Here is a 12,798-nt window from a genome sequence, read left to right as displayed (position 1 = left end):
GTTCCAGGTTGTTGATTAGTATCCAGCTAACTGTACCATTTTGCAGTGTAGTCAGGGTACTTGTGATTCTCCAATAGGATAGGGAGTAGGGAGGGGTGAAGAGGCAGCCATGCAGGTCACTGCCCTAGATCGGGGCTTCTTAAACTTTTTCCATCTCCACCCCTTTTATCCTGAGAAATTTTTGTCCAAACTCTAGTATATAGGTATATAAAATGGGTATATATAACCTTTTACTGTTGCCAAATGTTTTAAGACCCCTACATTCAATTACCTGACCTCATATGGGGTCTCGACTCACAATTTAAGAAGCTAGGGCCTAGAGAATCAGCGAGGGAAGTTTGGAAGAAGAGATGCTGGCAAGGGTCAGAATTGGTTCAATGCCAGTGGTAAATAAGAACAGCAGCTGATGACCCTCTAGACATTCTGAGTTCAGCTAAGGTAAGGTCGAAGCCAGAACAAGGTGTTTTGAATGCCCTGCAGCAAGGTCTGAAAATTACAAAATTTACTTCTCTGTTAACTCTTTCCCCACAGCCACCCTCTTGCAGAAAAAAAAAATCTATTTCCTCTTTTCAGATAAGAACCCTTCAAATATTTGACCCTGAAGACAGTGATAATCTCCCACCCACCCTGCCCCCACTGCAAGCTTTTCCTCTCCACGCTGGACACCTCCAACTCTTTCGCGATCCTGAAGGGTACAATTTTCAGGACGCTCCCTCCCCAGCGGGGCGTAGGGCAACAGACTGGAGAGTTAGCTACTTTGTACTGGGCTTTTGAGCTGAGCAGCTGAAAAAGATCGTGGGTTTGTGGCCTCAAGCTAGAGGGGCGAGCCCGACCCCCGTGACTTCTTCCCGGGTGGGAGGAATCAGTGTACATTGTCTAGCTAAACCAGGCGTTGGGCATCCGAGCTTTTCCACTGTCCCAGTGCGGTGTGATGAAACAGGTTTGGAGCAGCCCAAACTCAGCTCACCACCTCTGGGTGTCTGGCCCCCGTCCACCCATCCTTACATCCAGACATCAGCGCCCTTAGACCACAGGCAGCCCTGGCTAGCAGGCCGTGACGCAGGTTTGGAGGCTCCTTCTACGTGCACTCCAGGTGGTCGCCCCCAGCCCCCACCCCTACTCCTAATCCAGACTGAAATACGTTTTGTAATCTCTCCAGTCTCGTCACCCAGACACCTGAACTGATGCCCATCTTCTCGATTGGCCCCTTCGTTCTAATGGAAGGTTTACATTTTGCAAGCCGCCTGGGCTGGGGGCGGGGGTTCCGCGCTGCGCTGGGCCCCCGCCCCAGCTCAGTGTATATTAAATATGCTTCGCTTGTCAATTTCTCGCCCGTACGTTTCTGCAGAGGAGGCGGGTCCGCCCCCCGTGCGCGCAGGCGCGCGCCCAGCCTGGGAAGCCGCAGGCTCAGCGTTCAGTGACCACAGGCTGGTTATTGTAGGTAAGGAATCAGATAAGAAAGTAATTTATAAACCTCTTTAAATCATCAAAATGCAGCTCGCGGAGGGGCTTCTCGGGCTCCCGGTCTTCGGCTTCCTTTTTGCTTGCCGGGCAGGGGGTTTTGAGCAGCCCCCGCTCCGGCCTCGGCCAAGTGGACCGCCTTCCGTGGGCACGTCTTTTGCTAGGGGGGTGGGGGGGGGATGGAAATGAAGATGTTCGAGAAAATCCCCGGTGGAAGTGGGTTTGGCTGCCTCGTGGGGCGGGAAGGGGAGGGGGGGGGGGGGCTGGGCTCGTTTTCGGGGCGTTTTCTGGCTAACCTGGGAGAGTTTGGGTGTGTTGTTGTGTTGTTGTTTTTTTTTAATGCAACCAATTAAGAGTTTTAATTAATGCAGAGGAGAAAGGTGCCCGAGAGGGCAGATTTTTCCTTTTCTGGAAAATGGGTCATTTCCCAAACTTACTTTTTTTTTCTCCTTTCATTGATTTTTTTTTCCCCTGGGAAAGGAAAATGAGATCTGTGTCGGGGGGACAGGAATAAAAAGAATTCCGCCATTTTGATGTTTTAAAAAAAGTAAAGTGGTTTCGGGATGACAACGGCTCGGAGCCAGGGCTGCAAAGGCGGGGCGGGGGCGGCGGCTCGGGGTGGGCGAGGGCTGGCGAGGCTGGAGCGGAGCCCGCGGCGCCGACGCCGGCTTGGGAGCTGTCCCCACAGAGCGCGCTGGATAGAGCGCGGCAGAAGGGTGCTGACCGAGGGCCGGGAACCTGCGGGAGGGGAAGTTTGCAGCGATCTCCCTTTTTCCTGCGGCGGGGATGGGAGGTGAGGGGGAGGAGCGAGAAAGAAGGGGACGGGTACCTGATGTTTGCAGGGGAGAGAGGGACCGAAACGGGGAGGGGGGCCTGAGGAGAAGATGTATGCCGAGCGATAAGAACAGAGGTTCTGGGCCTGTCCACTGCCCGGTTTGAAGGGCTCCCCCATCCCCACCAGCAAAAAGCATTTCATCTTTCCTGAGCCCTACTGTGTGGCCTTGGCCTTGTCCAAAGGTGGAGTCCTGTAGGCAGAGGGACCGTATTTTCCCGACCAAATCCTGACACATGGATGGATATCTCTTCTGTAAGAAGATCAGAGTAAACTTTCTTTTCTTCAAATCCGGACTGTCCCAGAAACCTTGGGAACTGTGGTCTCCCATCTATGTTAGGACACTATCACTACATTGTAGGTGCCCACAGCCTACTAGGGGAAACAATTCAAGTCCTTAAAACCTTTATTAAACGGGCTCTGGGGGAGAGATAAAGTTTATTACTCTGGAGCTCATATTTCAATAATGGTAATATTTATCTAGGCCCTCCAGGCTTATAAGCCCATTGTATATAATATTACATGACGGGGGGGGGGGGGCTGTTATCCCCATTTTACAGATGAAGAAACTGGTGCTCTAAAAGGTTGTTACTTTGTAAACCAAAGTCATGTGTGATAAATAAACAAAAAAATATGGCAAGTAGGAGGCAGTGGGGGGAAAATACTGAATTTGGATTCAGACAACCTGGGTTCACATCCTAGGTCTGCCATTTACTTCATGACCTTGATTATGTCACCTAACCTGGAAGCCTTAATTTCTACCAATGTAAAATGAGTGGTTGGACTTGAGGTCCCTTAAGGTCTATTACTGTCCTGAATCTGATATTATTAACTAGAATGCAAAATAGCAACAAATAATATATGATAAAGGCATGGGAGGTACAAGCAAAGGCATCAGTGATCCCTGGACAGAACTGAGTCAGTGCACCAGAGAAGGCTTCCTAGAGGAGGTGGCATTTGTGTTGGCCTTTAAAGGCATTCCCAGCATTGGAATGGTTTGGGAGAGGCTGTTCTAGACTTTGGGAACTGGGAGCAAGGAAATAAGAAAGTAAAGGGGGATCTCAGGTCTGGGGCTTAGAGTACCCAGGAGGGGAATAATGTGACCACTCCACCCCCATCTCTATTTTTTGTAATCTTTGCCTTCCTTCCAGGCCAAGTATGAAGCCTTCCCTGATTTCTCCTACTGCAAGATTTTGTAACTGGTCTGAGTTAAAGATAAATAAGAATTGAAAATATTTATTGAGTTCTTCCTTGGTGCATCATAATCTCCACGTGTGGATCAGGTCTCTGGTGCCTGATCCCTTGAATTCTGGATCTATCAGAGCTCTGACAGTTGGTACAAAAGAGCCTGTTTCTTTTCTTTGATGCCAGCCTAATGGAGGATGGGAAAGAGAGGGCCAAAGAGTCCTAACTTCCCATTTAAAAAATCTATCCTCTGTGAATTTATATAAACCCAATTATATCTTACAGCCTATCCCACCTCTTGGGATAGCATGTTCCTTCCATAAGTTGACTCCCCGCTGTGGACACTCAAACTTCCCTTTGCTTTGTCCTAAATTTACCTCTTTCAAGTTGGTGTCAAGCCCCCTTGAAGAATCTGAGATATGGTGAACAGCTCCCTCTTCTCCCTGCCACCCTTTCATGACTCAAGTCTTGGATGTCCCTCAAAGGCTTCCCCTCCCCAGATGGAAGGGGGCAGCCTCTTTTTCATCTAGGATGAAAAGGCCCTGTCCCTTGGATGATGTTGGATGTTTTCTGAATATGCTCTATTCCTTTAAGGGACACAGCTCAGTGCTTATGACCTTTGTTCCTTCTGATCCTGTTTATTAGGTCTCTCTCCTCCCAACTTCCCCCCCCAACCCCATTACTTTGTTGTACTGATTTATCTGTGTACACGATGGTTCACCCCAGTAGAGGGTAAACTCAGGGGGTTTCATTTTTGTCTTTGTTTCCTAGGAAAGTAGCACAGTGCTTAGCATTAAGTAGGCACTTAACAAATGCCGGTGGAGTTCCTGCAACATCACAATAGCATAGATTTAGAGCTGTAAGGGTTCATCTGGTCTAACCTTGTCATTTTATAGATGAGGAAACTGGGACCCAGGAAAGGAAAGTGACTTCCCAGGTCACACACTGAGTTGGTGGCATAGCTGAGATTTGAGTTCAGGCCCTCTCACTTCCAATCTGGCCTCTCTACTGTTCCACCCGGCCTTCTGAGAATCTGTTTATAATATACTTATCCATACTGCTTGTTTGGGGAAGCAGATTACTTTTCAAGATACCCATGTGCCATTTGTATTTAAATACTTTTCTAGAATGTTAACTAGTATCTAGCTGCCTTAAAGAAAAAATCCATTCACTTAAAAAAGTGAACAGTTTTCTCCCGGAGGGTAATTATTCTTCTATTCTCTCCTACACAGTATATCCCCACTGATTTGTGGCTGTTTGAGTATGATAAGGCTCATCCCCAGGGATGCTGCTGCTGCTGCTTCCCCTAGAATCCTAGAGACCAGGTTAGAGTTGAATCAGGAACATTCAACAGCCAGGCCTTCTTCCCTACTGGGGACTTTGTGTCTTAAAAGCCGAGCTGGAGCTGGAGCTGCTTAGGAGTCAGAATTAGATGTGGCTAACACTTAACCATTTATAAAGTGCATTTACAAGTGTTATCTTGTTTGGTGCTTGTCACAACCCTGGAAAAGAGGTGCTATTATTATCCCCATTTTACAGATGAAGAAACTGAGTCTGGGAGAGGTTTAGTGACTTGCCCAAGGATCACCCAGAGATTAAGTGACTGAGATTGGATTTGAGTTGAGGTATTCCTTTCTCCCGAGTCCAGAACACTATCCACCATGCCATCTACTGCCTTTCTTTTCTTCTTTTCCTTTAGTCTCTTTGTATTTCTTTTGGTTTGGGGTGAATGATTTGGGGTTGTCGGGTTTTAGAAGGTTATTTTTTTAACCACATATGGCAAGAGTTGACCTCCTTGGCCTCCCGAGCCTGCACAATAAGCTTAACCTTAAATATAAATTTTTGTTTGTTTGTTTTGCGGGGCAATGAGGGTTAAGTGACTTACCCAGGGTCACACAGCTAGTAAGTGTCAAGTGTCTGAGGCCGGATTTGAACTTAGGTCCTCCTGAATCCAGGGCTGGTGCTTTATCCACTGCACCACCTAGCTGCCCCCAGCTTAACCTTACCTGGTGGTTCTAGTCTATTCTCATAATTGGAGCTTCACCCTGTAGCCCTCAGCAGATTACTTCATAGAAGTAAAATCTGTGATTGTATTGGTATAAGGAACTCCCAAGTGAGGAAACTTTCTACCAAAGCAGGTTAATACCTTCTCTGCAACTTATATTGTCTTGCCGGCAGCACTAAAAGGTTAAGTGACTTGACCAAAGTCATACAATCAGAATGTGTCAGAGATGGGATTTGAGCTATGGCCCTCTGGGCTTTGAGGCTCTTCGTCCACTTCACTATGTTAGAATCTTTAAACCTAGAGGAGACCCAGAAGCCATCTGGTCCAAAGTGTGCCTCCCCTTTATAGTATCTCTGATAGACAATCACCCAGCCAATTCTTGAAGACTGTCAGTGTTGGAGAGCTATAGGGCTGGAGAGTTAGAGTTGAATTGCACATGTATAACTTATATCTAATTGCTCACCACCTCAGGGAGGGGGTAGGGGAGGGAGAGAGGGAATGAGAGAGGGATAGAATTTGGAACTCAAAACTTTAAAAAATAAATAAAAAGAGAGTTAGAGTTGGAAAGGCTCTCCAAGGTCAATTAATGCAGCCTCCACATTTGCCAAGGTCATACATGTTGGACAGCTCTGATTGTTTTGTTTTGTTAATTCCTTATGGATATCTGCTTCCCTGTAATTTTCCTCATTTGTCTTCAATCTGCCCTTTGGGACCATGCAGAACAAATCCAGTCCTTCTTTGTCTTAATTGACCTTGCTCTGTGAAGACCATGATTATATCTGCTCCCCCCCCCAAATCTGGTCCTCTCCAAACTAAACATTTCCTTCAACCAGTCCGAGATGTGACAGAGATGTTCTCCTGCCTCCCCATCCTGACCACTCTCCTTCAGTGTTCCTCATAAGATGTTGCCTCAGAGCAGAGTGCCATACTCTTAATTCCTTAGTGCCTAAGCATATCTAGAGACTCTTCCTTTGAATGTCTTTGTTCTATTGGATTGAATATTGAAAAGTATTTAATGCTTCATTTTTAATACATAAGAAAGAGCACGGAGTCTGGGGCCAGAGGAACAGAGTTGAAATCCTACCTTTCTCCTACCTGTAAGACCTAGGGCAAATCCTTTAGCCTCCCTTAGCTTCAATTTCCTCATCTGTAAAGTGAGGGAATTGGACACAATGGCTTCAAAGCCATTCAAGTCTTTTCTTGGATATTTGTTTGTTTTTGTGGGACAGTGAGGGTTAAGTGACTTGCCCAGGGCCACACAGCTAGTAAGTGTCAAGTGTCTGAGGTCGGATTTGAACTCAGGTCCTCCTGAATCCAGGGCTGGTGCTCTATCCACTGCACCACTTAGCTGCCCTCAAAGGTCTTTTCTAGACATACATCTATGATTCTATAATATGGGTATGGATTTTCTTCCCTCTCCCTATTTCCCAAGACCTGGCATCTTTGAACAACTTTGAAGGTTCCTATGAACACATTTGCTCCCTCACCTGATCCTTGAGCTTTATAGGACTGGGAACTAGAGAAATGCCCCGGGTGAAAATTTCCCCAGGCAGGCCAAGAAGCCCACTAGACTGAACAAGTTTTCCTTGACCCCCCCCCCCACATGCTGTGTTAAATGTACCTCCTTCACCAAGAATGAGTCCAGCCCATTTCCTGGGGCTGAAACCTCTTCTGGGGCCTGCTTTCCATGGGGTTAATGATCCCTTTTCTGTTGGGGGGGCTTATGTGCAGGTGGCTGGTGGGGCCCTTGGGTGGCCCATGGATGGGAGAGTGGAGATGGAGATGTTAAGGACCTTGAAGGGCACTGCTGCTGGGGAGGTCAGCGTCCACCTGGTTGCCAACGACAGCACTGGCCACCTGCCAGCCACCACCTTCATCATCCCAGGTGCCCCTGGGCCCCAAGTCCTCAGCCAGCCAGGGGCCCCATCACTGCCTTTCCTCTGTCCTCGAGTGACTCACGGCAGAGTGGGAGCCAAGAAAGAACCTCCCACTAGTTAGCCACAAGCCACACATACCCATTCCAGCTATGTTGTCTTGCATCCCTGAATATGCCCAGGGTCCCAATGCCCCTAGAAACCCTCTCTTGCTTCTGCCTCTGAAGTCCTCCCCATCTCTACCTTAGGGGCCAGGGGCCTGAGGATCAGCCCTGGGATGACCTGGGCTCACCCTCCTTGGGCTCCCTGAGTTCCTGGCAGCATCCTGGTTAGAAATCTCCAGACCATGTCTGGAGAACCCCTTCTTTCCAGACTTTATCCAATGGGCAGGAGATGACTGGGATAAATGATATTTCCACCCTGTTTGCTGGTCCCTTCCAGCTCCCACCATGAGGGAATATGGTGGGGCCTGGAGAAATGGGGACTAAGGATAATGAGGCTCTGTGGGGGCTTGTTCATTCTCTTTCTATGTTCTTCTCTCAGCCAACACCACGACCATCAGCCTCCCCACCAATACCTTAGAGATCCCACGGTTCCCCAGGGAGTCTACAAGAGCAGGAGGACCAGAGCGGGCTCCAGGGAGCGAGCCCGTCACAGCTACCGTCCTCCCCCAGCTCAGTTCGGGGCAGGCTGGAAATACTGTCAGAGTTCTTGAGTGGAAGGATGGGGCAACCTCCCTACCTGGGAGCAACCTACGGGTCAGTCAGTGTGTGAAGGTATCCTCCACCACCATGGCTAACAATGGTGGGCAAGCCTGGAGGCCTTTCTGAGGGAGGTAGCTAAGTTCACTATGGTCTGGTATCAATGTGATACTTTGTAAGGAATGCTCTTTTTGGAATGATAGGAGCTGGGTTCAAATTCACCCTTCTGACACGACACCTGGATAACTGTGGGCAGGTCACCTAAGTGCTGTGGCGCTCAATTTCTTCATCTATAAAATGAGGGTGATGGACTACATGGCTTCTAAGATGCCTTCCAGCCCTCAGCTATGACCCTATGAACCTGTACTCCAGACTTAAAAGAGAAAGAGAAGGGGCAGCTAGGTGGCACAGTGGATAGAGCACCGGCCCTGGATTCAGGAGGACCTGAGTTCAAATCCGGCCTCAGACACTTGACACTTATTAGCTGTGTGACCTTGGGCAAGTCACTTAACCCCAACTGCCTCACCAAAAAAAGAGAAAGAGAAGGGCTTGGCAGAACCCTTTCCTTGTCCCCTCAGTGACCCAGAGGAAGGTCAGAAGCATTGACAAGGACATGCTCTACATACCCCAACCCTTCCCCCCCACCACCATAAACTCAGTTTCTGAATCCTCGACTTTTCCTGGGGGCCCCTGGAGGCCTTCTCCCCTTCCCCATAGCCTTCCCTTGCATGAAGACCTCTGCCAGCATGAAGGGGAGAGAAGGGGCTTGTTACCCTTGGTAGGCCTGGACCAAGAAGAAGGAAGAGGGCTCATGAGAGCCGGCTCACCCTCCCCTCTCTCCACAGCTGCGGATCAGTGACTATGGAACGCTGAAGGTGGTGGGCGCAGACAAGATAACCTCCCCAGAGCTGCTGAGGGAAGACTCGGACCCAGACAGAGCCCCTCAGGGCCCAGCAGGTGGTGGGGATGCGGCCTCCCAGATGCAAGGTAGGGCATTCCCTAGACAGAGTGCTGGGCCTTGGGGTCAGACAAGAGGGTAGAGGCTCTGTCTGCTCCTAAGCAGGGGCTTTTGTGGGGCTCCTGGCCTGGCTTGCTGAGTCTAGATTCCCTTTTCCTGAGATCCATTGTGCTGGGGATTCTGCTGGACTTAAACCAGAAGTTATGGGCCAGAGCAGGGGGTGGGGGGCAGTAGAAGGGGAAGTTGGGTCCTGGAGAGCTTTCCAAGTGCATTTTTTACCCTAGAGGAGGGAAGGAGGCAGGGAGGCCTGTAGTGATGGGTTGAAGGTCTCAGGGACCAGGAATGGAACAGGAAGTTAGGGGACCCTAACCACCTCCCATCCTTTGGTCCTGATTGTAGAGTGCCCTCAGGGACGCCAAGAGGAGGAAACTCTGGGCCATTGTCATATGTGTGGGCGTCAGAATGTGTCAGGGCCAATCAGGGGTTTCTGCAGTGAGCAGTGCCATCGACAATTCAAAGAACGGTAAGAGGAATGGGGAGCTGGGGGTGGGGTAAAGGGCTTCCCCATCTCAGGCTGGGGAATACAAGAGACCCCTGGGCCTGTAGCCCCTCTTCGAGTGGCAGACTTTCCAGGACCACCAGAGAACCTTTCAAAGTCCAGGTCTTCAGCCAGGGACTGCTCCCCAGCTCAGTGGCCCTTCCTGGACCTTGGCTCCCTCCTACGTGTGGTCTTCCCCATTAGAATGTAAAAACTTCTCCAGGGCAGGGAGAGCCTAACAAAGTATTTGTATCCCTGTGCTTAGCAGACAGTAAGTTCTTCGTGAAGGTTTTTCCATTTATTCATTCCTTCATTTTGACATTCAGTTTACTGGATCCTGGTGGGATTGGTGGAGATGAGCAGGCGGGCAGGCAGTCCCAGGTGTCTGTATTTGGAGGGGATGAGAACGGAGGGACCTGGTGTGGGCCCTGTGGAAGGAGATCAGCCCCTCATTTCCCTCAGGTCTCCCTGTTTCTTCTTTCCTCCTTCAGATCTGTGATTGTGGAGAATTCAGGGGGCAGCAACAACACATCAGACCTCCTGAAGCCTGTGAAGAAGAGGAAGAGGAAGGAGTATCAGAGCCCCTCCGAGGAAGAATCTGAGTCTGAACCTCTGGTAGGAAGAAAGGTCTGGGAAGAGGAAGGAGACCACTGGGGCTGGTGACCCAGGCAGGGGTTAGAAGACTCGCAGTGTCACGTCTTCCTTCTTCTATTATCTTATTAGAGTCCTTGCTGTTATTGGGGTCGTGGGCTGGGAGGGATGATTGGATTAGACCCACTCCTGTTGTCAGGGAGCTGACAGCCTGACTTGCCAAGAAGATGAGGATGCTGTAAATGTATCCTCTGAGTCCTTGGGCCCACCTAAGTAACAGCAGCAGCAAAGTCTGTGGGAAGAGGACATTATGGGCCTGAGTAGCAATGGCTACTGAGTCACACAGCTCCTTCCCGAAGTTGAGAGAGAAGTGGGTGTCAGGAATACTGCACTATGGGGCAGCTATGTGGCGCAATGGATAGAGCCTTGGAATCAGGAGTACCTGAGTTCAAATCTGGCCTCAGACACTTAACACTTACTAGCTGTGTGACCCTGGGCAAGTCACTTAACCCCAATTGCCTCACTAAAAAAAGAAAACAAAACAAAAAACAAATACTGCACTATGGTTTCAGGGTGCTAAGGGCTGGAGGACTGGTGAGGGTAGAGTATGGGAACAGCCTTGGGGAATTGGGCACAGAGAGAGAGAGAGAGATGTTGAGTTTACTCACATGGTACCAACTGGGAGCCTGGCCTGAGCCCCACACTGGATGTGTTTGAGGCCTCAGTTTCCCCGTCTGTGGCTCCCACTGATCTAAAGCTCTTTGGGTGGTACATGTCCAGAGAAATATCCAGGGGCCTTTGCTGACAAATTTCACTTGAGGCAGAGGCTCCTTCCTGGAAACTGGGCAAAGGCTTATCTTCCACAGGAGAAACAAGAAGAACGGAAGAGCCTGGAGGCTGAGCCCACCATTGACACCCCCGAAAGTGAGGAATGGAGTAGCCAGCCTGGTATGGTACCTGTGTGTGCAGGAACATCGAGGTCATATAGGTGGCAGTGTGTCTGTACTGTTAGTCTATAGATAAGAATATTTATCATGCATGTATATGAGTAGATTTATCTGTTGTGAAACTATAATGAAATAGCACTGCAGAGGCCCAGGCCAGCTACTCTGAGCCAGGTGACACAGTGGATAGAGTGCTGAGCCTGAAGTCAGCAAGACTTGAGTTCAAATCTAGCCTCTGGTACTTCCTAGTCGTGTGACCCTAGGCAAGTTACTTAACCTCTGTCTGCCTCAGTTTCCTCAAGTAGGGATAATGTATGGGAATAATAATTACACCTACCTCCAAGGGTTGTTGAGTATCAAATGAAATAACATTTGTAAGATTCTTAGCACAATGCCTGGCAACTGTAGGTGCTTCATAAATACTTGTTCCCTTCTCCTTCCATTCCCATCTCATTATTTTATGGATGAGTTGGAGGAGGAGGTGGGATTATTATTATTTTTTTTTTTTGCGGGGCAATGGGGGTGAAGTGACTTGCCCAGGGTCACACAGGTAGTGTCAAGTGTCTGAGGTCAGATTTGAACTCAGGTCCTCCTGAATCCAGGGCCAGTGCTCTATCCACTGCACCACCTAGCTGCCCCTTGGGATTATTTTTTATTAAACTATGCCTGGCTCTGGGTCTTCCCCACTTCCCACTGCCTACCTCCTGGCTTCTCTCTAGGATGCTTGTTTCTCCAGCCTAAAGTTTGGCAATCCAGCCCCACAGGGATGATTTTAGTCAGTCAATCAACAAGCGTTTTTAAAGTGCTTACTTTTTGTCAATGCTGGGATGCAAAGAAAGGCAAAAACAGTCCCTGCCCTCAAGGAGCTCATAATCCAATGGGGGAGACAGCATGTAAGTAAGTAGGTTACATAGAAGATTTATTTTTTTTTTTTAAGTGAGGCAATTGGGGTTAAGTGACTTGCCCAGGGTCATACAGCTAGTAAGTGTTAAGTGTCTGAGGCTGGATTTGAACTCAGGTACTCCTGACTCCAGGGCCGGTGCTCTATCCACTGCGCCACCTTGCTGCCCCAGAAGACTTATTTTTTTTTAAATAAAAGTATTTTATTATTTTCCAGTTACATGTAGAGATAGTTTTCAACATTTGTTTATATAAGATTTCAAATTTCAAATTTTTCTCCCTCCCTCTCCCCTTCCCCTAGACAGCAGGTAATCTGATATAGGTTATATATATATATATACAATAACATTAAACATATTTCTGCATTAGTTATGTTATAAGAGAAGAATCAGAGCAAAAAGGAAAAACCTCAAAAAAGAAAAACAACAGCACCGAAAACAAAAGAAATAGTATGGTCCAATCAGCGTCCATATTCCACAGTTCCTTTTTTTTTTTCTTCTGGATTTGGAGAGCCTTTTCCATCATGAGTCCTTTGGAACTTTCTTGCACTGTCAGATTGGTGAGAAGAATCTAGTCTATCACAGTTGATCAACACATAATATTGATGATACTGTGTATAATGCTCTTCTGGTTCTGCTCATCTCCCTCATCATCAGTTCATGCAAGTCCTTCCAGGTTTCTCTGAACTCCTCCTGCTCATTGTTTCTTATAGCACAATAGAATTCCATTACATTCATATACCACAACTTGTTCAGCCATTCCCCAGTTGATGGGCAGCCCCTCAATTTCCAATTCCTTGCCACCACAAA

The 12,798-nt window shown here is 48.4% G+C and overlaps 1 protein-coding gene across 2 annotated transcripts in view; it reads left to right on the top strand.

Annotated features, from left to right (window-relative positions):
• Positions 1-1,328: 1,328 nt before the first annotated feature.
• Positions 1,329-12,798, top strand: part of L3MBTL1 (L3MBTL histone methyl-lysine binding protein 1) — a 70,349-nt gene continuing 58,879 nt past the window's right edge. For both annotated transcript variants that reach the window (XM_043982501.1, XM_043982500.1), the window contains exons 1-7: positions 1,329-1,441; positions 7,215-7,368; positions 7,901-8,115; positions 8,904-9,045; positions 9,416-9,539; positions 10,046-10,169; positions 11,012-11,093. In XM_043982501.1, the coding sequence (XP_043838436.1) occupies positions 7,242-7,368; positions 7,901-8,115; positions 8,904-9,045; positions 9,416-9,539; positions 10,046-10,169; positions 11,012-11,093 (814 nt within the window). In that variant the 5' untranslated portion in view covers positions 1,329-1,441; positions 7,215-7,241. The remainder of the gene's footprint in view (positions 1,442-7,214; positions 7,369-7,900; positions 8,116-8,903; positions 9,046-9,415; positions 9,540-10,045; positions 10,170-11,011; positions 11,094-12,798) is intronic.

Source organism: Dromiciops gliroides, chromosome 2 (assembly GCF_019393635.1).
Source record: "Dromiciops gliroides isolate mDroGli1 chromosome 2, mDroGli1.pri, whole genome shotgun sequence".
Lineage (NCBI taxonomy): Eukaryota > Metazoa > Chordata > Mammalia > Microbiotheria > Microbiotheriidae > Dromiciops > Dromiciops gliroides.
Note: the sequence above shows the minus strand (reverse complement) of the source record. Positions and strands in the feature narration are given on the sequence as shown.